The sequence below is a fragment of the Coffea arabica genome, chromosome 1e, assembly GCF_036785885.1.
Source record: "Coffea arabica cultivar ET-39 chromosome 1e, Coffea Arabica ET-39 HiFi, whole genome shotgun sequence".
In the NCBI taxonomy this organism is placed as follows: Eukaryota; Viridiplantae; Streptophyta; class Magnoliopsida; order Gentianales; family Rubiaceae; genus Coffea; species Coffea arabica.
In genome coordinates this window covers 43441939-43468962 of record NC_092311.1, presented here as the reverse complement: position 1 = coordinate 43468962, position 27024 = coordinate 43441939, and the positions used below count along the sequence as shown (strand labels likewise).

Genomic DNA, 27024 nt, shown 5'->3' with positions numbered 1-27024 from the left:
AAGGCATAAATAAGGAATTATACCATTTGAAGTGGAGGACCGAAAAATAAAAAAGGACGTCAATTGGGACTAGTTAACACAGCTAATATTCATTCAACCTACCATGAATGTATACATACTAACAACTATTATCCTTTCTTGCATTTATATACTTTTCTTATTTAATCTTACTTACCATCTCTTGTATTTATTTACTTTTTTTAATTAATTTTACATTTTAAAAAATATGATATCTAAAGTATATCTTAACGGATGCCCATAGACTACCCATTAGATAGACCCACTATATGATTTTAACATCATAAATATATACCATTTGAACTTGTTAGATTGCATAAATAAGGAATTATTTCAATTGCTCTATCTCCTTGAACAATTCTTTTTTTTTTTTCTAAGAAAACAAAACGTGTTTTCAAGTTTACAAATCTTTAGTGTGATGCTAAACAAATCTTTGGTAATCAATTTTACATAACTTAAATGTATTTCGAAAGATGTATACGAGTTCTAGATCCACTTTCTGAGCCTACAAGCCTAGTTTACATGCAATAAATAGTACGATAATTGTCAATTATATTTGTATTATATTGCAAGACATAATATTAAGTTAGACGCACGAATGAGTTATAGATTGCAAGTGAACACGGCTGATAGGATATATATTTCAACTTAATTCTACATTCTCTAATCCCCTTCATATCTTTCTTAAAGATGATTATTATGATATCACTATATGGTATTATTTACCCATGCTCAAACAACTAGGATTAGTGGTGTAAATTAAATTCCATACTTGGTTCTTTGTCAAGTTAAAGCTAGATTTGAATTGAATGTGGTGAGATTGTTTCAACCAACTATTTGATTAACAAGTCCTTCTCGGCATCAAAAAGACGTCAATTGAGTTAAAAATTAGGCCATTGAATCTTATGGTCAAGATAATATGTCATCAAATGGGGTTTAGTGGGGCATTTACAAGTCATTAAAAATGCATACTAGAAAGCATAAAGCAGTACTTTATTATCATAATTGTTCGAAGAAATAATCTTATATATATTGACATTATATATACTGTCGCGATTGAGTGCATGATACATTATTAAAATTTGGAATTCAAATTCAAATTTTACATATTTGTCATATATTCAACGATGATAATGTATATAATAACAGTGTATATCAGATTAATCCTTGTTATAAACCAGAGTAATTATTTTTTTCTTGAACTTAAATTGGTTTCTTAAGACATGTAAGATTCTAAAATTACCAAATCGAGGTGGTTTGCTATTCAGAGGGATCTAAAAAAGGTAAATTAAGCTGAACTTCGATAAAATTTGTAATTTTTACAAATATCCGTCTAGCTTGTTAAAAATATACCATGGATCTCCCTCGAGATGTATTTCTAATCGGTTCAGTATGCTTTTCGACTCCTTTACAGATCCAAAAGACAGTCCAAAATTGTGATAAAATTCTACAATTTTGAAGATTATGTGACAGTCCAAAAGATATATAAATATGTTTTAACACTCGTGAGTGTAACTGGACAGCCTTCAAAAAACTGTGACTCGTACTGCATATAGCCCAAAAGACAGACTTCTAAGCCCGGGCTGACATTCAAGACAAAAGCAACACTAGGCCATATCCATATCGAGCTTCGAAAAATTGATTCAACTGACACTGGGCTAAGTTGATACTGGGCTAAGTTATGATCGTGTAATAATAAGAACCCCAAGAATATGGTTAAAAATATATACATACAACTATTTTCTTTCATGGTTAAATCTAAATTTTATGATATCTATATTGCCTGCAAAACTATAAGCCCAAAAAGATCAATCATTTTGGATAGAACAATATTCATTAACAAAGAATAAAAAGTATTAATCCATAGATAAGAATTTTGTGTTTATGTTTGTGACGATGTCAATGTTATTGGTGAGGCCTTCTTTTAATTTAATTTTTGAAAGAAAACCTAAACAAAAAATTGTTCTAGAAAAACTGTAAGCTAACTTCACCAACTAAATACAAAATGGAAAAAATTTTCTCAACCTCAAAATTTTATGTTGCTTAAAGATTTCAATTCAACCGAAAACACTAGCGATGCATGTCATGTCTCACAAGAATTTGAGTCCGACGACTTTGGTGATTAAGGAGGTTTGGTATGTGTGGATGCCTCAGCCGCTCTAGTCTAGAAGATATGAGAATTCACTTCGGCATAGCTTTCTTCTCCGAGGTTATCAACAAACCTTGATTCACCACTATGTTTTGACTAGTGATAGATATGATTGATGTGACAGCCAATCGCCTTATTCTTAAACTCTATCATTGACAATATCGTCATGTTTTATCTTATGAAATCATACTATTAATAGATCTTATCATTGCGTTTCCCAACTCTTTTAGTATAAATACGAGTCCTTTGCCCACTTGAGAGGTATTTGTCTGAATCCATCTAATATAACTCACGATAGCTACTGACTTAAACATGGGCTTAGCGCCAGACATTTCTGATTTTGCAGGTGAGCTCATTTTGCATTTAACCTCAGCTCGGCTAGCTTGACCTAGCCTACACAGTATGCTTCACAGATGAAGGGATAATTGCAGAAACCTCCCTTGAGATTTCTGACATTTGCACTGACCTCCCCTCTAGGTTTAGAAATTGCATTCACCTCCCTTGAACAGTAACAATTCGTTGCAGAAACCTCCCTGACAGCTTGATGTTCCATTAAAAAATTATTTGTAGAAGTGAGATAAAACATTTCTTCCAATTTTGCCCTCATCTTGCTTGACAATTATTATTTGCTTGACAATTGATTAACTAATTATCTAATCACCAAGTAATGTGGTTGGCCTCTTCGATACCTTTTTTCCAAAGCCAGAAGACTTTTTTGATAGATTACTAAAGTTACTCCACAGGAAACCACAAAAGCCGGCAACTCTTGTGGTTCCTGAGGACCCTAATAAACCACCCCAAACCCCCCCCCAAACTCTCGATGTGGGATACACTTCTGCACTCAAGCAAACCCAGCAGGGAGCCCTGCTACTAAGACCTAAAGAGACCCCAAACCCCCGGTTAGGCAGTGTGTACCTACCAAACAAGGAATGGTCTATCAGCATTATCAAGCGATAAATAATAAGTATTAATACACTACGCGGCATGTCACGTAACACGGGTGTGCGTGATACACCCAATAACACCTTTTTAGGTGTACGGTACAAGTGTGGCCGTACCAACCACTCTACACAAAACATGACTATGTTGACTTTGAAATTTCTCATGTTTAAACGGGTCAAAGGACTTCTATGCAATTGTAAAGACGTCCTTGACAGTTTTTGACGGCTTAAAATGAGAAAATTTTTTAACTCGACAATCAATTCTGTGCCTAATTAAACCAAGACCGGCCACTGCTACACAGCGCTGCATCTACTGTGCACCAACCAAATGTTTCCAGGGCATTGAATCCCTTTTTACACAAGTGGTAAAATCTTGCAGTATTAGTATTTGATGTATTAGTGCACTGGGATGACAAATCCTAAGAAAAATCTCACTAGTTAATCATAGGGAAAAGTAAAACTAAATTCCATAGGGAGAGAGAGAGCCAAAGGCCTCTTTTTTCTTGGGTAAATTTTTTTTTTTGTCAGAGGAAGTTTACCCTGAGAGGGAAGATGAAGGGATGGAATAGTTAGCAACCATGACATTTTATTATCTAGGAGGTAAAACGTGAAATTGCAAAATAGTCATTTATTAAATTACTAATGATTTATACCTTTCAACCAAATTAAATACATGGAACTGCACATAACACAAATGTACAAAATCTTGTAATCTTGTCATTTATATATATACATATATATATGTATGTATGTATAACATAAACAACAAGGACAAAACAATTGACACTCTATATATGTCTTCAGGAGTTGCATACGTACGTAATTCAGTCATGCTATTGAATTCATAAAATATCACACTTATGAAAATACTCAAAATGGAGGAACCAAGACCTCCACAAAATATATATGAAGTTGACCTTTGACCAAAAAAAAAAAAGACCTCCACAAAATAATATACTTTCCACTAATTAAACTAAGAGATGTCATTATGTCAATGTAGCTTTGCAAATTATCGGGGGGTTATCCATAATAACCATCATAAAACCCAAGGTTATCGTAGTTTTATTAAAAATATATAATTAGCACGCATTAACTTGTTTAGCAATTTCCAAGATTATATGGTAAAACAAAGGTGGTAGCAATTTAATTTGTATAATTTTCACACCCGACAATAATTTTTTTGGTCAAATAATAATGTTTAATAGGTAAAATACGTTATAGAAATGTAAAAGAACGTATTTGGGGAGCATAAATTTGAAATTTATGTGCATGATCAATTGTCTAATGCAAAGGGTGGAGCCAATCATTAACATTAATTTCTCACTTTTTTTATTACAATAAGTTTAGAATAATTTTTTTTTTTAAAAATGATTCTATATACAATAACTTCACAAGTTTATAAAAACTCTTACTTTCTTCTTTTCTAACTTTTTACCAAAACATAAAATTTAGCCATAGTGTTAGCTAATAGCTAAATTGGAGTTAAAAGACGACTTATTTATTGTATAGTGCTGAAATAAGGTAGTTATCACAACACTATCAACACAATTATATTTTAAATCGTTGCTATTTTGCAGCTCTTTTTCCATTTATAACCAAAAAAAAGAAAGAAATGCCTATTACTATTTTTTATACACATATGCCTATTCCATATGTTTCTTCATACACTTTTCAAAACAACACTAAATTCTATCAGTATGTTGGAATTTATTAAAGATAAAGAAAAGAAAATTAAGAAAAGGAAAAGTCTAAGCTTTTTATATTCCAACAAGGAAAAACAAAATACTACCCAAGTAATTTTTGTTATTTGTTAAAAAAAAAAGCGAAAAAAGTGAAAAAAAAAAACACTTGGGTAGTTATGGAAATAGAACTATCTTTTGGGTAAAGGGGGAGATTTTTTTTTTCGAATTTTATCTACGATTTTATCTTGAGACTAAATTAAAATTCCAACCAAACCCTTTGGGACTGGCCTGCTCTAGTGTGGCTGTTTAAAAGAGACAAGAAATCAAAAAAACCATTTCTTGTTGATTTCCTCACATACAACACACACTATAAATATTTTAAAAAAAAAACACACCTATGAGGAGGCCAGGCGGAGGAGGAGGAGGAGGAGGAGGGGGGCACAACTACGGCGGTGGTGATTCATCAGCTGCCTATGCAGCTGCGGGAATGGCGCCATCGCCTCACATGCATCATCATCAGCAGCAGAGCAGCAAGTCTGAGCGTCATAGTAGTAATCACAATCAATGGAGATTGGAAAGAGATGGGGCCAGACTATCCAGCCCTATGTCACCCCACATGTTCCACAATGAAGGCAAGATTCCATTTTTAGCTTAATTTTTTTTTTCAATTAGTTGTCCCATTTATTCTTTATGCTTTTTCTGACGTGGGTTTCAATTTTTTTTTTGACTCATTTGGATGAATTGGCTATTGATTCAGGTAAGATTTATGCTGCACTCGCTGGCTGTGATTTCTTTCTGGGCTTTGTGTATCTTCTGTACTTTTAATTTTGTAATTGACCTGATAGCGTTCGTTAATAAATGTTTCAGCTTTCGATAAAAATTTGTGTGTTAGTGGAAAACGTCGAAATGATGCTGTTAAAGCATTGTGGCATTGGAAGGTTATTGTCCTTTGTGATCTAGGGGCATTGGTTTTACCTGCATTAGTGAGGAGTAATTCTGAATTGTATCCTTTAGTTGGTTTAAAGACTGCATATGGTGCTAAGTTCATGCGAAAATTAGTTTATATGTTTCTTTTAGCGGTGTAAAATCTATGATACCATCTCATTTTGCAACCGAGATATCCGTTTAGTAAGTACTGATAACCACTTGTTTTGATTTAATGCCCTGGAACTGGTTGAGATAGGTTTTGGTATTGAATGTTGGTTTTGTCCCTTTTATTCAAATGCTGGTATGTTCGGGTTCCACTTCTAGATTAAGAATCGAATTAAAACAGATTATAGATAATATGAAGTGTTTAGTATCTGTGTTTTAGACAGTCTTTGACAAGGTAGCCTTTTCAGATGGCTTTGCAATCTAGCCATCTAGATGTTTCAAAGTGTATGGTGACACAAACTAGCATAGGTGTGACTGTTGGGAAACAGCAAATCTTCCAGGAATTGCTGCTCCCTGACAAAGTCTGTACCTTTAAGATCTTGGGATGGGATGATTAGTGGTCTTTGTCAATTTGAACTGTGTTTCAAAATTTAACTTGGTAAAGGGGGCCTTTTCTGCAGTACAATAGTTTTCTGTGCCCCTGAAAGGAAAATTGTTCTGGAGATATGTATTTCCATAATTGGGAGCATAAATTTGCAATTTTATTGGCTTGTATGAACGAATCTGGGGCTGTTCAATTATGTGCAAGATTATGCTTTCCATTTTTTTCGAACCTTATTGATATTTTGATTGGGGATGCAACTCTGTGGGTGTCTTAATTCATTCATTGTATAAAGAGTCAAACATGCATTACCAAAGATCGCTCTGAAAGTTTATAGCAACTAGGCATTGAATTATTGAAATGTCTTATTGATAAAGGTTCCTCAGTTTTAGTCAGTGAAACTACTATGCAAGGATAAATTGGTAATGCTTGAATAGAAAGATCTCGTATGCGTGTTGTATCATATTTTGGCAGTTTTCATGCAACCCTCTCTCTCTCTCTCTCATGCAATAGAGCTCCACAGTCACATGTTATCAAGCATTGCCTGCCATTGAGTTAACCAATGCTAAATCCTTCTTTCAGAACAAAGTGACGATTGATTGATTCAAAATGTTTAAAAGGTTAATAGGAAGGACTAGCTAGAAGGTAGCTCGATTGTTTCTACCCTAAGTGCATTACTGTTGTCGACAAATAAATGCAGCAGTTAAGTATGTGCAGATTGGATTGGGTTTTGGCATGATGTTTTTTTTTTCAACCAATAGGAAACGTTAAGTTGCTGATCATGTTCTGTTCAAAAGGCATGCATGTTTACATATGATGAGATGTTTGTTCCACATTGGCCATAATCTTTACTTTTCTATTTGACCTTTGTTGAGAGTTCACGAAACTAAAGTGTATTTCTTCAGTTGGGAAAAGGCATGTTTTTATCTTTAAAGAGTCAAAGTTGAACTGGGACCTTCCAGGATCTTTGTGCAACCAACTTCTTATGTTTTGCAGACTTACCTATACATTTGCTTCATTCTACTAGTGGGATGACAAAATTTATGTGCCCTTCTGTGCTTGGATCTGATATGAATTTCTTTTACAGGTCAAGGGAACGAAGCACCTAGGTCTTACTACCAAGCCCAAAGGCCAGAGCCAAGGATGGCACCGGAGAGGCAAGGCAGCCATGATTCAAGGTCTCAACCTCGTGGAGAAGATATGAATATGGGGTATGAAGAGAATTTCATGCCGCAGACTTTTGAAGGACTTGAGGAGAAATTCCTCGATGATCTCATGAAACTGAGCAAGGAGCAAATTGATGCGGAGGACGCGGAAATTGCTAGGCATCGGGAGGTTAGTTCAACTTAAAGTGTATCCTTACACCCTGTATTTGTTAAATTAAAAGATCTCCTTTGCTTTTTGATCTAAAAAGTCATTAGCCACTGAAGTTTAATTTTTATCTTATTTTCATATTTGACATTTGAAAGCACGAGCATATTGAATCCACTTCCAGAAATGAAATCCATGCATTGTTGCTATGTTCCCATGGCTTCTTTCCCTTTGCTTAGCCAATCTTCTTTCTGACCAACACAAGTTGTATCCGTTGTTTCCAGAGAATAAATATGATCAATGCACAATATCAAGAACAGCTTGTTGCACTTCGAGCTCAACATGCCAGTCGGAGAGATGAGTTTCTTCGACGAGAATCTCATTCCAGACAACAACAATACCAGCAGGCTTCAATGGACCACTATTCTAGCAGTGGCCATGGTGATCCTCAAGGGTACAGTACGGGGACTCCTCCAGCTAGAGATCCACAGCGACTTTACAATGCTGATAATTATGATTCTCATAGAGAGCGTGCACGATTTCTTGGTAGTGGCAGGAACGATGATTTTGAGCATAGACTTCAGTACCCTGGTGGCCGGTTATATGATACTGGCTCACGTTATTATTGAAGTGTAGCAGCTCATGATTTCTAAATCAGTGGATAGAGATGTAAGTGCAAAGCTGATGCTGCCTTATCATCTGGTCATCTATTTCTCTAGTTGTGTGGTTTCCAGCCATTTGTATCAAGGCCAAATGTTAATTTTTCATGCTTGTGAGACCATTTCCCAACATAGAGAAGAGAGTGCAAAGCTGATGCGGCCTTATCATTTAGCCATCTATTTCTCTAATTGTGTGGTTTCTAACTATTTGTATCAAGGCCAAATGTTAATTTTTGATGCTTGTGAGACCATTTCCCAATACACTAACCACTCTTGCTCTATAAAATGCTAGTATTTGACATATTCTTTGATGGAGTTTCCTAACCAGAATATAAGTACTAATGTGAGTAATGTTTATGAATATGATGCTTCCTCATTAGGATTGAGGTTATACTTTGATACAGCCAAATCAAGAAAACTTGTCAAAATCTCAGCCAAAAACAAAAAGAGAAAAAATGGAACTGCAAATCTTGATTATATAACGATTAAACAATTCAACTCACAAAAAGTCCTTTTTAATTGGTTATGCTCTCCAAAATGGAAAAGCATCATCATGGTGCAGGATCAAGTAATGTTTTTGAATGTTTGCATAGACAATAACATTAAATAAAATTCAACTTATTATGTGATGTTCCTCTCTTGGAAACAAAAAGGAAGAAAAAAATGTAAGCTCAAAGTAACAAAAATAGATTAATAGCGCAATGAGGACATTGAGGATCCATATTTAGATTGTTCTGGGACTTCATAAAAAAAAAATTATATATATATATATATATATATATATATTTGCACTAAACAAATTTTTTTTATTGTCCTACACTCTCACATTATTGGGGCAGCAGAGCATTATAAAACCATGAATGACATCCTTTACTAGCTTCTTGCTTGCTCTAGCCAGCATCCAGTATTTCCATAAAAAAGTAAGAGAGAAAAAAAATAATGGATAAAAAAGTAGTTTTAAAATGGATAAAATAATTTTATTTTAAAAATTGGAGTATTATATGGACACAACCCTAGCACTGAATTACCCTTAAAATGTTGCATACTTTTTTTAGACCGTTTTATTTTCCCACTTGAAAGAGTAAAAAGCTGTTATACACTACAGAAAAAGTTAAATACAATTGATAAGAAAGATAGGTTTTTCCAACCAAATACGCCATGTAAAATACATAGACATTGTTTATGTGTGGATGTGTGTATATATAATACACACACACATAAATAGACGTCCGTGTAATGTACATTGCAAAGGAGTCAGGTAGATTTTATTCTATAACAAGATGAGACGTGTGGATGTGCGATATACTGATATAGGAACACATAAATAGACTTATGTATAATACACACTATAGACAAGAAAGATAGATTTCATTCTAATAAGAAAATGTTAAATACAACTAATAAGAAAAATATATAAAATACACAAAAATTATTGTGCGTATACGTGTATATATATATGCACACACATACGTAAGGAGACATACATATAGGGTCCGTTTGGTTGGACTGAAAATATTTTCCTAGGGAAAATATTTTCCATCGAAGTCATTTTCCTGGAAAATCACTTCCTTCCCCATAATTTTCCAGTGTTTGGTTATTAAGTGATAATATTTTCCAAATTCCTTTTTTCTATTTATACTAATAAAGCTCAACAAGACAGAATTCCTCCATATCCCAATCACCAAAATGAAACACAATCATCACTGGGGCAAATGGGAAGTAAATAATGTCACTTGTTATCAACGGGTGTTTACCCAAAAGCAGCAAACTCAAGCTAATTATTGAAATCAATCTAATTCCAACATCAAAAGGGGTACAGGAACTTCAACCAAAAAAGAAAAAGGAAGTATCCAATTGTCTTCTGGTGGTACCCCAGCGAAATCTTGTCACAAATGGTCTCACCAGATTGTAAGAAAAACACTACCCTACCCTACCCGGATTCTGATTCCAAGAATCATAAAACCCCCAAAATTCAGCAGCCAAATTAATTCATTAGAAACTAAGAGTTAAAAAACCTGCCGAATGAAGATGACGTGAGTATATAGATTATGCGGTGGTAGCCACCGAGATAGTGTCGCCGGAGGAGGTGATCGCCACTGAGGACTGACGCCGGAGGAAGCGGGAATGGGGGTTCTTCGGGAACAAAAGGAAAAAAATGAGAGAGAGAGAGAGATCTCCGAGTAGTTATTTTCCCTTGGATTTTTGTTTGCTGATGTCGAAAATCCTTGCGAGGCTGTGAAAGAAGCTGAGGAAAATAACTTCACAGGGTTAGATACGGAAGTTATTTTCCTCCGGTGGGTGTAACTTATTTTCTATCAGAAATTATTTTCCCAAATTAATTGACAACCAAACAATTGAAAATATGGAAAATGTTTTCCTGGAAAAGATTTTCCTTCCAAACAAACAGACCCATAATATATAATATACACTATGAAGGACTAAGGTAGATTTTATTCCATAACAAGATGAGATGCCAAACCTAGTTGGGAAGTTTTCTAGTCTACAATTGAGTAATTTACACAATCATATAGATGGATAACTTCGCTTTCAATTGTCTACTAATGATTCATTTCCTTGATTAGAAAGTTTTTTTTTTCTTTCTCGAAGAAGCTGTAATTCACCTCTTGCTTAATGATTCATTTCCTTGATTAGAAAGCATATTTTTCTTTCTCAAAAGAGCTGTAATTTACCTCGTGCCTATCCTCGTTTTTGGATACTTGGCTCAAAATAAATAAATAAAAAAAGAGGTGTTTTTTTCTCGTGCTCCTATCTATACGCGTTAATACTTAATAGGGATGTAACATTCGACAATAAAAAAGTTCAAATTTATCAAAAATCCTCTAAATTGCATAAAATTTTCATCGGGTGGACCCAATCAAAAAATGTATTAGAATGAACTCTGAAATTCCTTTCCATATCCTGAATATAGGTTTTCTTTCTTCATAGTATTAATGAAGTAATTCTTTTTCTTACTAGTCCTATTCTTTTCATCTACACCATGGAGTAATAAAGTATTAACGAAGTCATTCTTTTTCTCCATTTGTCATCTACACCATGCAAACTTTTCAAAATGGAAAACTCCTAGAGTTATGAATGGTCTCATATGATTACACCTTGCAATTGTTGGGAATTCCTCTTCACCTAAGGTTGCCTGCGAGGCAAACAATACTTTGTGTGTTCTTGACACTGAGTATCAAAATGTGCAAAATTAGTACTTTTTAAGAGTAAAACGGATATTTCATAATGATGATTTGCTCATGTGATGCGTAAGTGTTGATTGATTTTTGATACTCTCGAATTTGGCATTATATCAAATCTGTGGGTGATAAATGTGATTAGTGATGAGTTGCTCACGTGATGCGTAAGAGCTGGTTGGTTTTAGATACTCTCTCGAATTTGGCACTATACAAAGCCTATTAGTGATAAACATGATTATAAGAAGGAAATATTGCTGAGTTAGTAGTATTACTATACAGTCTATAGTCACTAATATTTTTACGCTTTTACTAATTACTACTAATTACTGCTACCATCCTTTTGAGTCCTCTTCACAGAAAAAAGCTCCACTTGTTTCTCTGCAAATCCGCCCTTCTCTCTCTTTTTGTCTATCCGTCTGAAGTGAAGGGGGAAAAAACAAGAACGATGGCCATTTTGCCTGCAAATCCCATCCGCCATTTCTGACCCCGTGTTTTGCTCTCTCTTTCATCAATCCATACATTGATTGATTACATACCAGATAGACGCATTGGATTTTTTTCCTTTTTCTTTAACCAGAAAGCAGAATGGAGAGTAGTAGTAGTATCATTAATAGCTCCGATGAATCCTCGGATTGTTCTTCCCATTCTCAACAACAGCAGCAAAATCAAGAGCCGCATGAACAGCTAGAAGAACAATCCATTTCTGGACATGGTGGCCAGCGAGTTTATTTAGTCCCCCTCAGGTATTTCACACGCTCACCCACTGCTCTATTTTAATTAGATGTCCCCATCCTTTGGATCAATTCTTGAGTCTCTTGTTTGATTTTTGTTGTTTGAGAGGAACCTGTTATAGAAAATAGGTGAGAAACGTTTATGTGACGTGGGTTTCTGTTTAATGCTTGATTGGCAATGTAGTCTTGGTGGAATTGAGGTGAAGAATGAGAGGTTTATCCTAGGAAATGGAAAAAATCAAACCTAGCAACTTGGGAGGATTTGATCAGGAACTTTGGGGCGTGTTGAATTCTAATGTGCTTTACTTTCTGGTGTATTTGACTTGATTTGGTTTTGAATTTTTTTTTAATCTTGTTGATTGATTGGAGTTTTGGATTATTAAAGGTAATGTGGGAGGTTTCGTGCTCTTTCACGCATTCAAACATTTTGTTATCTATAATAGAATGTGGGGGCAGATGCTGGCAGCAAATCAACAAGCAAAACACAAAAATTTCTTTTACCCCTTTTTTTGATTTTTTTGTTTGTCTGTTTATTTGTGGCTGGTTAGTTTAGCATTTGCTAGGTTAGGGTGTTTCTTCCCATCAGGAAAGGGAAAGGAAAAAAAGAATTGTGACTGTAGATGGTGAGTAATTGGCTTAGTTTGTAAATCCTAATCACTGGTGAGTGATTGACTGAGTTTGCAAACCCTAGAACCAATGAGGTATTAAAGTACTATTTTGGGGTTGAACTGTTCTATATGTGCGTTTATATTGTTAGGTAGTTAATGGTAGTAATGCTTTCATGTTCTGGTTCTGTGTTTAAGTGATTGAGTGTGGTTGCATGTTATAGGTGGTGGAAGGAAACGCGTGACTCTTCATTGTCGGATGAAAAGAAGGGAATCTTGTACACTGCATCGCCTATGCCATCATATGGAGGGCCGATGAAGCTATTCAACAATTTTTTCAGTTCTGATCTTTCATTTAACCTGAGAAAAGAGGATCATTCATTGTCACATAATCGTGGGAATGGTGAAGTTGGGGTATCAGGTCGTGACTATGCTTTGGTCTCAGGTGAAATGTGGCTTCAGGCACTCAAATGGTTAGTATTGTTTCTATGTTAGTCTTACTTTATGTTCTTTTAACTCTCCAATTGTTTTCCAACATGTTGGGGGCTGAGGCACAGTTTGCATACCTTGGCATACACTTGTGAAACTAAAGCAAATATAACATCATTAATTGTTGGCTGAGCCCACCATTGTTTACATCATTCTATGTTAGCGATGAGCTCAGAGAGTGATGGATAATTCTGCTTACTTGAGTTTTTTAACATGCCTGTGGCCGTTGAACCATTTCTTAGATTTTGGCATACTGCTTGAGGGATATATCCGATGTTGTCAAGCTGAAACTTTTGCTTCATGTCATGCATCAACTGCCTTAATCATACTGTTCTGACTAGCTTTACATATCCTCTTCTGCCTTACTTTTTTGGGACTCTTAGATTATATGACAGATCCCCAACTTGTAATGAAGTTTGGTTACTCTTACTACTTAATTCTTAAAACTTTTTGTTGAGTTCCATCTTTGTTTTCATGGCCTTTTGAATGTAATATGTCAAATTTAGTTCGTGTGGTATTCCTTATACGTTGTGAATGAGAATCTTTTATTTAAAGAATAAGCATTTACCTTGAGATTGTACTCACCAGATATTTGTCTTGGTTCTCAATTTTGTACATGTTTGAATACCATGCAGTTTTCAGTCTCTTATGTGTTGATTGTTTTGTCTCAATCCAGGCACAGTGACTCTAAAATTGCATCAAAGGACGGCAAAAGTTCTGCTGAAGAAGATATGTCAGATGTGTATCCTTTACAGCTCAGGCTAGTTGTTCTGCGTGAGGCTGACTCATTTGGCGTGAAGATAAGTAAAAAGGTTAGTATCTGATTTGCTAGTTTCATATTATGGGGTAACTTGTGGATTTGAAGAGTGTTACCACATCCATGGTGCTATATTTTGTCTTTGTTATTCAACCATGAGTGGCCAGCTTGTGCTTTGTGTTTTACTAGTTGTTGCACTGGTAAAAGTTTTAATAAAACTAGAGATTTGGGGAATCTTTGGTTTTCCCTCAATAAAGCAAATGGGCTTGATGGTGTATGCAATGTATTTTTGTTCACTTATCAAATTGAGTCATAAAATATTGCATCTCATGATAATGTACAGTTGGAGAGTTGGTCAGTTAGAGTTGAAAGTTTTACCATATAAGAAAGCTAAGCATGTTGTAGGTTGTCTAATTTCCTAGCTGGTACATTCTCTTCATTGATGTGCAAAATAAAGAAATTGTTCTCGATTACATTGTTGTTATGCTACCACCTGAAATGTTAGTTGTCATTTTTGTCTTGTTTGGTGGTTCAAACTGCTTAATTTATGCTTAATGCTTAATGAATGATAGTAAATATGGGCAACAGTTAATGTAGAATGGTAGGTTAATTAATGATAACTAGTTGCCACATTGACTGTTAGTGGTCTGCTGGCACTTAATTGCTATCACAAGGGTGGTTTCGGGGTTGGCTGTTGGCTGCTTGTTCCCCCCCCCCCCTCTCTCCCTCTCTCTCTCTGCATTTCTTAGAGAATTGAGCTGGGATTGAAGGCTTGCGTGTATTTTCAAAACAGTCTTACATTATCAGTTACAAGTAATCTTTGAGAAATTAAAAGAACAGTGCTTTCTTTTAGTGTTTAATGTGCTTTGGATTTGCCATGCAAGACTACATCACAATGACTTATTGCCTCAGTCTTGTGCATGAGTTTTTATCCCTATCTGTGTTTCATGACTAATAAACAAGGCATGCCAGAATGTGTATTTAGTGAAGGAAATTCTTTACTAAACAAAAAGGTCATTGCTATATTCTCGTGATGGTCCTTGATTTACAGTTTGGTCTTGTCGATGAATGTAGAAACATTTGCGTGTATAATCATGACAGGCAGATATAGGTTGTAAATTAAATTAAGATAAGAAAGTAACTAAGTGAGTTTCTAAAAGTTTAACAGATTAATTCTTTTCTTTGAACTTCTTCTTCTGATGACACTTGAATCCAGATATAGTTGACCTGCTTTCTACTGTGTTGGATCATCTTAGAAGTTTCAAACAAGGTTGACTAGGCTCTGCAAAGAGATGTCTGAATTGTTAAATAGTTTGGAATTATGGAGAGACTGAAGAAGAGTGAATAGCAAAGTGGGTTTGGACCCCTGTTATGAGACCATATATAAAAGAAAGAGAGGAGAGGATGGGAAAAATAGAAATTGTAGCAGAGAGCACTTATCTCCACTTATGATACCTTGAAATTTCTTAAGCTGAGACTGCAATGAAGGTTTGTTTTGTCTTTTGAGAACTTCCTATGAAGCCAACCAAGATTTAAGAAACTGTTTTATTTCCCCTTATGAAACTGAAAAGTTTTTGTTCACAAAATTATATGTCGTTCCCTCAACATTTTTATGAAAAATTAAAACTTGGCTCGCTAGTATGCATAATTTGTTCCCAGCTATTAGCTTGTCACTGCACTGTAGTTGTGGAGATAAGGTAGAGCTTCAGTTTTGAATGAGATGTTTGTTATGGGGTAATGAACAGTGGTCTGTCTTATCTGCATAAGGTTTAGAGATGATGTATATCTGTGCGTCTGCATGTGTCAGGGGAGAGAGATAGAGAGCGAATTTCCTTTTATAAAGTTTTCTAGTTCCATTTATTTTGAAGATTTTTCTTATTTAAATGTAATTGTTCTAAATTTCATATGTTTTATTCTACTTTCTTATTTTTCTTTCAGGAAAATACTTTGGAGTGCTTTAGGAGGGCCTGCAAGATTTTCTCTGTTGAGACTGAGCTAGTGAGCATTATGGTGGAATTTAGTTTTATGCTGAATGTAGTTGCTTCTTGTGGGATTTGACATGTCTTCTTTTGTGCAGTTAAGGATTTGGGACTTTTCTGGCGAGATGCTTATTTTTTTCTTGAGCGAGAAGCTTAAGATGCTAAAAGACAGTCAGCGACAGTCAGAGCAAGATGTACGTAACTCCTGGATATTTTATGGCCTTGTCTTACACTTCTTTGCATTTTCATACCGCCCCAAACTAGGAAATTCCAAACCTGACTCAGTTATACTACTGTTTTGACTAATGAACCTCATAATTGGGTCTTTTCTCCTTTGCTTCTGTTTTTGAAGCTGCTTCAAGAAAGTGATTTTTGAAAAGCTTCTCAAAGATTCCAAGGGTTGTTTCAAAAGTTTGAAAGGCCAGAGTGTTTTCAAAGTACTTTGTAGTCTAATTCTTGTAATCAACTTATTCATCTTATACAAAGCTAAAAGCAGAAGTCAAAATCAGATCTTAGCAGCTCAAAAGAGCTTTTAGCTTAAGCTATAGCAACTCATACTAAGCAGCAGAGAACAGAGGGGATGGCATTGTCTAGCTATTAAGTTGCCTAAAATATTAAGCACCAGGAAATCTAAGCTTTGCATTTTAGTTTTTTGGTAGCAATCCTTCTCTCAATAAGCAGTAATAATGAGTTGAATAGCAATATTCTCAGTAAGCATCCTTTGCAGACATCTTTGTTGTATTCACTTTTTAAGGATTTTTCTTGTTCTCTGCATTACTGATGCCACTGCCACGCTGAAGACATGCTGTGTTAATGTGCTGTTTCTTATGAAAGCTTAACTGATGAAGCAGATAAGCCTGGAATTTCTTTTCCAGTGCTTTTTTTTTTTTTCAATTGAGATGGATGTCGTTAGAAGGCATATTTTTCCTTGTTATGGTGTCGTTTACAAGTTCTTTTATTTCAGAGTATTAATGAGGTTTGTCTAATATGCAAATTTTGAGGGACATGTTAGTTACGTTTTAGGAACTGATCTGTGAATCCTAAAGAATGGAAAAGGGGATATCCTTTAAGTCACTGATAGAAAGTGAATAAAAGGAACTTGTTCTAATTTGCGCTATCTTACAAGGGATATGGAGAAAGTTACTCCTGTCTACGAACTTTTGCTACGTATCACTGCATCAGGTTATTTGATTATCCTAGTCATCTGAACAGAAGTTCAAGTTAATTTTGTTTCGTATAAGTAATGGGCATTAGAATGTTGCACATACGGTGGTGATTTGGGGTTGCATGGTTGATTTTTTTGTTTATAAAGTTACCGTATATACCATAGACTGAGGAAAGATACCTAATATTGTATTAGCTATATACTTGTAAGCCGATCACACTTCTCTTTTTTCTGGATCACAATGGATCTGAGGAAAGTTTCAAGTGTTAGTGAATGTAGTGATATGCATCAGGCACCTTTCCAGAATAATAGTGCACAGCGGAAGGATTAAATTCATAAATGGAAAATATAAGGAAGAACTGACTCTAGCAACTTAAGGCTTGGTCATCTGAATTACTTCTTTTAACTTGAGAAAGGATCAGCCTAGTATCCTATGTACTGAATCTCCTCAATTACTAAAAGTTACTTTCTTGTAGTTATTTTTTTTTAAATTTTTTACTATAGTAATTTGCCTATTTTGTGATTGCAATTATGGTTGGTGGATCTAATCAACGTATTTTATATGTTAGGAGAACTGTCATAGGTTGTTGAGCTCTAGTTTAGGCATTGGTACTTGCTCGTTGATCACCGTTTCTCAACTTTTAGTTGGTTTTAATGAATACAGTTTTTTATGTAGTTATATTTCTAAATTAGTATTACTTAGAGCTCTCTCTCTCTCTCTCTCTCTGTTTGACTGTGGTTTTCTTACATTTCCTCATCTAATTTTCCTGTACAGATGCTACTGGAGTTGCAGGTTTATGGGTTATCTGATCCTGTTAGAAATAGAGGAGTGAAACGAGATGATATGACAATGCAACATTCTAATGGTGGTTCACTTATGATGAATGGTTGTACAGGAAATTTGTCGTCTAATCACTTGCAGAGCAACTCTAATATGTCTGTTGGCAGCTCATGTGAAGTTGGTACTTTAGGCTTAACAGGGTTGCAAAACCTAGGCAATACATGTTTCATGAATAGTGCCATCCAGTGCCTAGCTCACACTCCAAAGATGGTTGATTACTTCCTTGGAGATTTCAGGAGTGAAATAAATCATGATAACCCATTGGGCATGAATGTATGTTTTTGTTCTTGACTTTCTCATGCCATCACTAACTTTGTACTTGTTCACTTATTTCACATGCCATCAGTAAACTTTGCTTTTTTGAGCATTGGTGTCAATTATGATATTGTCATACTTTGGCTGGAAGGTCATAGTTTTAATACACAGAACAGCCTCTCTGCTTGAAGAGGCAAGGCTATGTGCACCTAGCCCTTCATGGGCCTCAAAAGATGTGAGCCTCAAGCATCATTAACCTTCTTGCAATTCCTTTTTTTTCCCCCTAGTTGGCATTTTCTTTCATGCTGGATTTTCCATTGTAGTATTGGCCTTGCTTGTCAACTACTACCGAGCACGAACTCAATTTTATAGAATGTTTTTATTGGGCAGGGTGAGATTGCCTCTGCATTTGGAGATTTATTGAAGAAATTGTGGGCCCCTGGGGCAGCTCCAGTGGCACCGAGAATATTCAAATCAAAACTTGCCCATTTTGCTCCTCAATTCAGTGGTTTTAATCAGCATGACTCCCAAGTTTGTATACTTATTTTTGTTCTTTCACTTTTTATCTTCATCTCTTGTTAATGTTCTCTCCGCTTCTTCCCTTTTCCTCTCTCTCTCTCTCTCGACATTTTTGGTAACAAGATACATGTGATAGACAGGGCATCGTTTAGATTTATTGTGTCAAGATCTTTCTTGAGGAAACCTCTTCTTATTGACTATAGGAACTCCTTTCATTTCTTCTGGATGGACTTCATGAAGATTTGAATCGAGTGAAGTGCAAACCATATGCTGAGGTTAAAGATGGAGATGACAGGCCTGATGAAGAAGTTGCTGATGAATACTGGAGGAATCATTTGGCTCGCAATGACTCTATCATTGTTGATGTCTGCCAAGTTAGTATTTTTCACATAGGGTTCCTCTGCCTCATTTTTTGTATGATATGCTACCTTGTGTTTGGTACTGGCTTATTGTGGTCTTTTAATCTTTGTTATAGTTAGTTGTCTACTCTTGATCTGTCATGAAGCCAACATAAAATAAGGCTAGTATGAGCTGTCTCAGTTCAGTAGTTCATACTATTCGGGCATTGGTCAGAACTGGTGTTTCTCTTTTGGAGGAGTTTAAAGTGGTCGGTGAACCTAATTATGAGGATATCTCAGACTTAGGATGCTAAAAGTATAATGTTCTAAACATTCGGGGGAGGTCATTTGAGAATAACATTGTCAAGGTGGTGGAATGTACAAATTTATGTTTAGAAATTCTGTTTGCTTCAATCAATTGTGATCCTTTATGGAACACATATATCTAATCTCTGTTGCTGCTCCTCAATTTTTCTTTCATTTCAAGGATGGATATTGAATATTGCTTATATCTACCTGGACTTTTGGTACTCTTTTGGACTTAAAACAAGTGAAAATCTTCATAGGCTATTGTACATTGCTTGTATTGGCTGTGAGAACTTTTAAGCTTTGTTGATTAAAGCTTATGAATTATGACATTGCAGGGTCAGTACAGGTCCACTTTAGTGTGTCCTATTTGCAGAAAGGTCTCTGTTACATTTGACCCATTCATGTACTTGTCACTGCCTCTGCCATCAACATCAATGCGGACAATGACAATAACAGTTATGAGAACAGATGATAGTCCAAAGCCAACCGCATATACTATCACTGTTCCCAAAACTGGAAAACTTGAGGATCTTATTCAGGCATTGAGCAATGCATGTTCTTTAGGCGCTCATGAAAGCCTATTGGTGGCTGAGGTATAGTTCTGCAAAATCCTTTGAGATTAATATTTCTCCTATTTGATAATTCGTATCCAGTTAATGCTCTTCTTTCATCTAGATCTCCTAATGATAATTTAGTTATGCACAGATATTCAACAATCGCATCATACGTTTTCTAGAGGAGTCAGCTAATTCACTATCGTTAATCAGAGATGAGGATCGACTGATTGCTTATCAAATGACAAAAGAAATTGATGAAGCACCATTAGTTGTTTTTACTCACCAGCAGATGGAAGAGTAAGTTATGTTGCTTCTGAATTTGAATAAAATTTTTTGTAGGGGGTTGCATTTGAGTGGATGATTCATGCAGAGTTATGTGAATGTTCTGCAGTTGGACTATGCACCAGAGTATAACTTGGCATTTTGTTTTATCTTTTTCTATCACTTTTAAGGAAAGGTTATCTGATCCTAAGCACAGACTTTTAGTAGTTAGAGATATCTATATCTATACTATATATAAAGCCTGAGGAGGTTTATGCATTGCAGTTTACTTGTTTTAATCTTTTTTGAACTACCATTTTATCCTTTCATTATGGGGTTAAATGGTTCAACCATATTAAAGAAAAATATCTTTGTTTTATTAGGAATTTTAAATTATGTTAGTAACTACCCATAATTTTAGGTTTTTAACAAAAAATATTCATTTATATTTTCTATTCCTAGAATTCTCTAGAAATTCTTTTTTTGAAGCTTAAAATCAATTTCTATGATATATTGTTTAGAAATAAATATAATTTTTATTCTATGCACACAGATAGAGTGTGCCTTGACAACCAGTGACCGTTGCAATTGAAGTTTCTCTGGGAACCATAAGCCATGAGTTTCTACGTAGGATTAATTGAAAATTGTATCTATATAACTTCTTTATCTCTGCTTTTCTTGTTTTTGTGCTCTATTCCAACTTTGTAAAAGTTATTATTTTGTCAGGCAATATTTCTATGGGAAGCTAACCACGGTTTGGAAGGCATTTGGAATTCCTTTGGTAGCAAGAAGTAAAGTTACTAATGGATCTGACGTTAGGAATCTTTATATGAAATCACTGCTTCCTTTCTCAATACCAAAAGAAAATTCTGTTAACTGTTGCAATGAGACAACAAATACTGAAAGTGAAGAAATTAAGGAAATTGAGGATGCACTTAGTCCTGATTCAAATACATGTACTCAGAATGGTGATCTACTAGATGGTGAAGCACAGTTTGACTGTGATTTTGAGTTTTACTTAGCAGATGAGCAGGGAAATGTTAGAGGTCCCCAAATAGCAATGGATGAGCCGGTGAACGCTAAGGCTATGACTGGACAGTTAAGTGTAATTGTACGTTGGGCAGATAAGATGGTTGAAGAGCACAGCCAACAACTGATTTGCTCATTACCTGAAGTTTTCAAGTCAGGGTACTTAATGAAGAGACCGCAGGAATCTGTTTCTTTGTACAAGTGCCTTGAAGCATTCCTCAAGGAGGAGCCTCTGGGACCTGAAGATATGTGGTTAGTGTGCTAAGCATCATCTTCTAAACATTTTTTCCATGCTTGTTATCATCTTGCACGGCCATTGGTAATTAATTTTTGTGTCAATGCTTTGTCCAAGCGTAATACACAAGAGGTGTGTGATTTCTTACCACAGTGGACATATCAATTTTTAGGAAGCCATGATCAATTGAAAAGTGGAACACAATTACGATGACAAACTATTTTGGATTGTAATTATACTTTATTTTTTTGTAATTGGGAGGGCTTGAACTCAAGACCTCTCAATTAACTCCCTTCGAGCCACCCAACCCATCCCTCCCCCCGGTTGTACTCATACTTCAAAAGCCAAATGGCTGTTCTCGGTTCAAAGAAGTCATTTTCTCATTTATAAATCTTCCACTATTTGTGGTGCTTCTGAAGTCTTTGTTCCTTATTTGTTTGACTTGGCTTGTTAATCCCCTGTAACCAACCATTTTTCCAAAGGTACAAGCACTTTACTTGCCTGCATGTTAAACATTGCCCCCTTGTTTCCTTTCTTACCTTTACCTTTTAATGCAGTCAATTTAGATGCATGTTGTTTGGATAAACAATTGACATGTTGCTTGTTATCAGATTTCACCTTTCTTCATGCAATAGATCTTATTCTTCTTTTTCTTCAGCCTATGTCATAAACTCCTGCTTTTTCTTGCAAAATTATCCATACTATAGTATCTTACGTGCTGCATATTATTCTCGGAATCAGGTATTGCCCTGTCTGCAAGAAGCATTGCCAAGCCAGCAAGAAGTTAGATCTTTGGCGACTTCCTGAGGTTCTAGTCATACATTTAAAAAGATTCTCATACAGCCGGTTTCTTAAAAACAAATTGGAGACATATGTTGACTTCCCTGTCCACAATCTTGATTTGTCTGCTTATATCGCTTACAAGAGTGGGGAATCTTGTAACCGCTACGTGCTGTATGCTATTAGTAATCACTATGGAAGCATGGGAGGCGGTCATTACACTGCATTTGTCCATGTAAGTGGCTCTTCACTTTGACATAACTTTTAGTTCGGTGTGCTCTCTTTGGGTTTTCTTGTTTTTCCATTTTCTCTTTGTTGTCCAAGTTGAAGTTTGGAGAATTTAAAAAGAGAGTTTTCTGATTGGTACAACTTTGGAATGTATAGAGCTAAAATATGTGCTCTCAATGATGGTGCCTGGGATACTATATTTAGTATTTACTCAGCCTTTTCTTCGCTCGGCAACTCAATAATACTAACATCATTATTCTCATGTAGCATGGTGGCGGTCGGTGGTTTGACTTTGATGACAGCCATGTATCTCCCATCAACGAGGACAAGATTAAATCTTCAGCTGCTTATGTTCTTTTCTACAGAAGAGTGGAAGATGAAAATAATTAGATGACAGTTTACTAACTATTGAAGCCTGACGAATCATTTTATTGGTTTGTACCTGTTTTTAAGGGTAGAATTCTTTCATCCTTGGCATTGTTTAGTTGTAGTTAGTAGCCTTGAGGAATAGACTAGAAAGAATGGCTTTGATTTAGTGAAATGCCAAGGACAATTTACATAGTGACAACTGACCTGAGAGATATAAGCTAGGGAGCTTATTTTTACAGCTATAGCCTTCTGAGATAGACGAAGATCTGTTTCTTTTGTTTTTAGAGCAGAAACAGGAAGAAGTATGTGAAAAATTGCTTTCTGCATCTTCTACAGTGTAACTTTTGTAGAACTTTTTAGACAACTGATGAGCTGATGTTTAGTAGAGGAAATTATACAAATTAAAATTTGCAGTTTTCTGGTCTGATATACTCATCAGTTGGTTTTTGCTCTTTCTTAACTTCAGTGTTCAGTTATCCCTTTCTTATTAGAATTAATTGCACTAAGCCACCCGTGAATTTTTTGGGGGTTTGAACTTTGCCCCCCATAACTTGTTAAATTGGCACTTTATTTCTTGTTTTGTGTTTCTTGATCAAAACACCCTCAAAAAGATTAGAAACTTTATTCTTTGTTCTGATATATTTACTGTTACTTCGAATCCCCTTCCCCATAAGATGTTTCAATGATCTGGAATGTGATAGAAACAGAGAAATTCATCCTAATCTGTAAGAGATTGGGGCCTGACCACCCATGTTGAACATACACGAGTAGAATATGGATTCAATTTCATAAAATGAAGCATATAATAGAAACCAATTGTTACCAAATATTTTAGACTAGAATCACCGTGTGCACAGTTAAATCTGGATGCATGCGTGAATGATAGGCTTAGAGGGTGTAGGTTAATTTGTTTATTTGCAAATTAATAATACAAACTAATAATATTAGTGAGTGAGACCATACAAACTAATAATAATGTATTGAAAGTGAGAAAGTCAAAAAAAAGCTAAGGAATCGCAGTTAAAATAAAACACTTCATATCATTATTTTTCACCATTCTTAGTCTTGTTAATTTTGTGAATGTAATTATTGATTGGACTTAAATGGGACAAATATGAGAGTTTAGGATGCAAAGTATCCAAAATTAAGAGTTTAAGTATGTAACAAGACTGCAAATGAGCCGACTTGAGTCAAGTTTTTGCCTAATTGATTCGAGTTCGAGTCTAATTGATTTCAAAAATAAAATAAAAAATAATTATCATATTTTTAAAAATAGATAAAATAAACATTTCATTCTAATAGATAATAAAAGTAATGAGGACATAAATATAATTTCATAACAAATAATGAAAAAAATAAAAATATATAAACTTGAGCTGGTGCGATGAGCCAACAAGCCAAGTATAGAGATGCTCGTCTCAACTCTGAGCAACTCGCTAAATCAATTCGAGCTCGGCTCAAATTTAATGTTAACCAAGTTTGAGTCGAGTTTTGATCTAACCGAGTAAATGTATTTAAAGTACTAATACATAGATAATTCTAAAAGAGGCCTTTGGGAGTGCTATATTTTTGTTATAACAATACTTTCAGATGATAAAAGTGCTTTTGAAATGTTTGGTGAATATTGTCCTATAAATTTAGTAACAGAGTTTTTGGTGTTAAAAAAATACTTTTAGTAAAAGTTCAAATTTTGTGTTTTTAGAATGAAAATAAAACACAAAATTTAATTATTTTATTCTATATTATGAACTCAATACTGAGATAAATACATTTAAAATTTCAATACAAAAAGTGAAGTACGCATCCAAACAACATACTCAAACACTTGTGTTTTTGTTAAAAATTCTATTAGGTGAACTATTTCTTAATGAGCCACCACAACCTCAAACCGCCCTAACACACACCACGCAAGTTCATATTTTCATATTTGCTTGTTCATGCTTTCTCTGCGATATCCCCTACAAACCATGAGTTTGTTCAATTGAGGCAATTATAGTGAATCATAAGAAGATCAGTGTCACCATCGCAATGAAGTCTTCTTGCCTGGAGTGGACCACATTGATCTTTACCCAGTGTGCATAACATGTGCAGCTGACCCTCCCAAGTTCTGTAATCAGTACAGTAGCAGGACCACTTCAACCTATGATGTACTACATTCTTCTCCACCCCAACCTCCTCCTCAAGAAAACAAGAAAAACCATGGTGATGGAGGTGCACAACCATGTTTGATTGGCTTTGTGGGCAAAGATGAACAAGAAAGAAAGGATTACTGACATGAAGCTTTGATTTGAATTTGGAATTGCCTCTAATTACTATGTAATTGTTTTATTATCTAAACGAAATAGTTTGAATTTTGAAGTGCAAAATGCTCTGTCTTTTTACCCTAAAAAAGGCATAAACATTTACTCGATTTTTCCTTATACACACAAGTTTCATCAGTGTAAAAAGATAAGAAACACGAAACCAAAAATTTAACAAAAGGGGGGGGGGGGGGTGGTAGTAAGATGAGAAAAAGAGAAAACAAAAAGATATGCCATATCATGATCCTTTCTAAGCCATGAAAAATCTATTCCAAATTCCCAGTTGAGAAAAGAAAAAGTAGCTTGGAAATCTAAAGGATATCTACAGGTTGAAGTTGGCAGCCCTGGCCTACAATTTCCCTTTCATCTGAGGTGCTTTGCTGTGTGGGTGGCATCCAACTTTGTGCAGCCAGATTTGCCTTGCATGTGATATGACAACTAAGCCAGACATTTTAAAGGTAAAGTGAGGCAAGTATTAGCAGCAGCACCTTTTACACTAACTCATACTTCACTACTATATCACAAAACCCCAACAACATGATTTGACATTACAGATTCTACAACCTCAGCCCCATCCCAACAAACAAAAGGACAGGCAATTCTTTAAATATTCAATGAGAAAGTAATCCTAGCCCATGGTTGAGGGATTTTGCAGTTGCCAATGGCAATTCCAGGATCAGGTTTGCAGTTTAGATCAAATCATCTTAATTTGGGTTGTTCTTTTAAATTTTTGTAAAATGTTATTTGAAAATTGATGATTCATATATATATATGTCACATCGTGTTAATTTGACTTCGCCATTAATTGTTTTTTACCATTACTCTCGTAGTTGTATAAATACCACTCTGATAACAAGCTTTCCGTGTTTAAAAGTAAAGTCACGTCTATATTTTTATTTTTTTTTCTAAGCAAGGGTATGGTGATCAGAGGGAGAAAAGGGAAATTAAATCCAAAGATTTCTGATTTTCTACACATCCATGTCTACGTACTAATTAGGTTGTACTATTTTAATTTTCTAGATTGATTCTCTTATGAACCAATTTTTCAATATCTGATACATGCTCTTTTATGTATAAGTGGTTATTACGTGATGGATATCAGAAATGACAAATGATATTATTACAACTCAACTTTCAAGAGCAATTCTTTTGATAATGGCAAGATTATGCATTTCAAGTCCAGATGCAATACGAACTTGAGAAGGGAAAATTTTTACCACTTCTTCACAAGTTACTGTAACACAAAAATTTGAGATCTGACAATAATATGAAACATAACTTTTATTACTAAAACAAATATATAATCGTCCTATTTATGTTATTCGAAGGAAGTATCAAACAGCATGTTCTATTTCCCTAGTGACAATATTGTACCAGGTAATTAATGGTTTCTTCTTTTTCTTTTTGATTTTAATTGGTTTGATTAAGAAAAATCAAAAGGTACTTGACCTATTTTTTACGCTGTGTGTTACTTAATTATATTCATTATAATTGCGTAGTCCAAACATGTGAATTTATGATACCCAATATCTCTTATAAACCAAGATTATGGATTCTTAAACCAAGTTCCAAGAGTTCCAAATACAATATTCAAGCAACTTCTTAAGCGCCTAATAAATAAAAAAAGAAATATGGTTATGGCATAAAATTTTCCTAGTGAAGTTCGGAGACGATATAAAATTGCCACTTTAATGTCTAATTTTAACTCATAAACTTTCACAATTATTTAGTGAACACTTTCTTCTTCTTCTTCTTCTTCTTCTTCTTCTTCTTCTTCTTCTTCTTCTTCTTCTTCTTCTCCTCCTCCTCCTCCTCCTCCTCCTCCTCCTCCTCCTTGGCCCCCCTC

At 35.0% G+C, this 27024-nt stretch overlaps 2 protein-coding genes across 2 annotated transcripts; both read left to right on the top strand.

The window, feature by feature from the left end:
* The first annotated feature begins 5047 nt into the window (after positions 1-5047).
* On the top strand, positions 5048-8535 carry LOC113704890 (uncharacterized). The gene is made up of 3 exons (XM_027226759.2): positions 5048-5422; positions 7352-7599; positions 7860-8535. Exons 1-3 carry the CDS (start codon positions 5188-5190, stop codon positions 8202-8204), a joined length of 828 nt encoding a protein of 275 aa, XP_027082560.1. The 5' UTR covers positions 5048-5187; the 3' UTR covers positions 8205-8535.
* Positions 8536-11710: 3175 nt separating this feature from the next.
* LOC113704883 (ubiquitin carboxyl-terminal hydrolase 8) lies at positions 11711-23305 on the top strand. The gene is made up of 13 exons (XM_027226753.2): positions 11711-12174; positions 12992-13240; positions 13933-14068; positions 15952-16011; positions 16091-16186; positions 17933-18271; positions 18644-18784; positions 18976-19146; positions 19755-20012; positions 20125-20273; positions 20964-21518; positions 22243-22516; positions 22777-23305. The coding sequence occupies exons 1-13, from the start codon at positions 12017-12019 to the stop codon at positions 22897-22899; spliced, it is 2709 nt and encodes a 902-aa protein (XP_027082554.1). The 5' UTR covers positions 11711-12016; the 3' UTR covers positions 22900-23305.
* Positions 23306-27024: the final 3719 nt, after the last annotated feature.

Bases quoted from the DNA above. Each gene is read 5' to 3' on its own strand.
- LOC113704890 (XM_027226759.2), top strand. From the start codon at position 5,188: ATGAGGAGGCCAGGCGGAGGAGGAGGAGGAGGAGGAGGGGGGCACAAC. The intron at 5,423-7,351 runs GCAAGATTCCAT...TTTCTTTTACAG, and splicing joins CCACATGTTCCACAATGAAG to GTCAAGGGAACGAAGCACCT. The intron at 7,600-7,859 runs GTTAGTTCAACT...CGTTGTTTCCAG, and splicing joins AAATTGCTAGGCATCGGGAG to AGAATAAATATGATCAATGC.
- LOC113704883 (XM_027226753.2), top strand. From the start codon at position 12,017: ATGGAGAGTAGTAGTAGTATCATTAATAGCTCCGATGAATCCTCGGAT. The intron at 12,175-12,991 runs GTATTTCACACG...TGCATGTTATAG, and splicing joins GTTTATTTAGTCCCCCTCAG to GTGGTGGAAGGAAACGCGTG. The intron at 20,274-20,963 runs GTAAGTTATGTT...TTATTTTGTCAG, and splicing joins ACTCACCAGCAGATGGAAGA to GCAATATTTCTATGGGAAGC.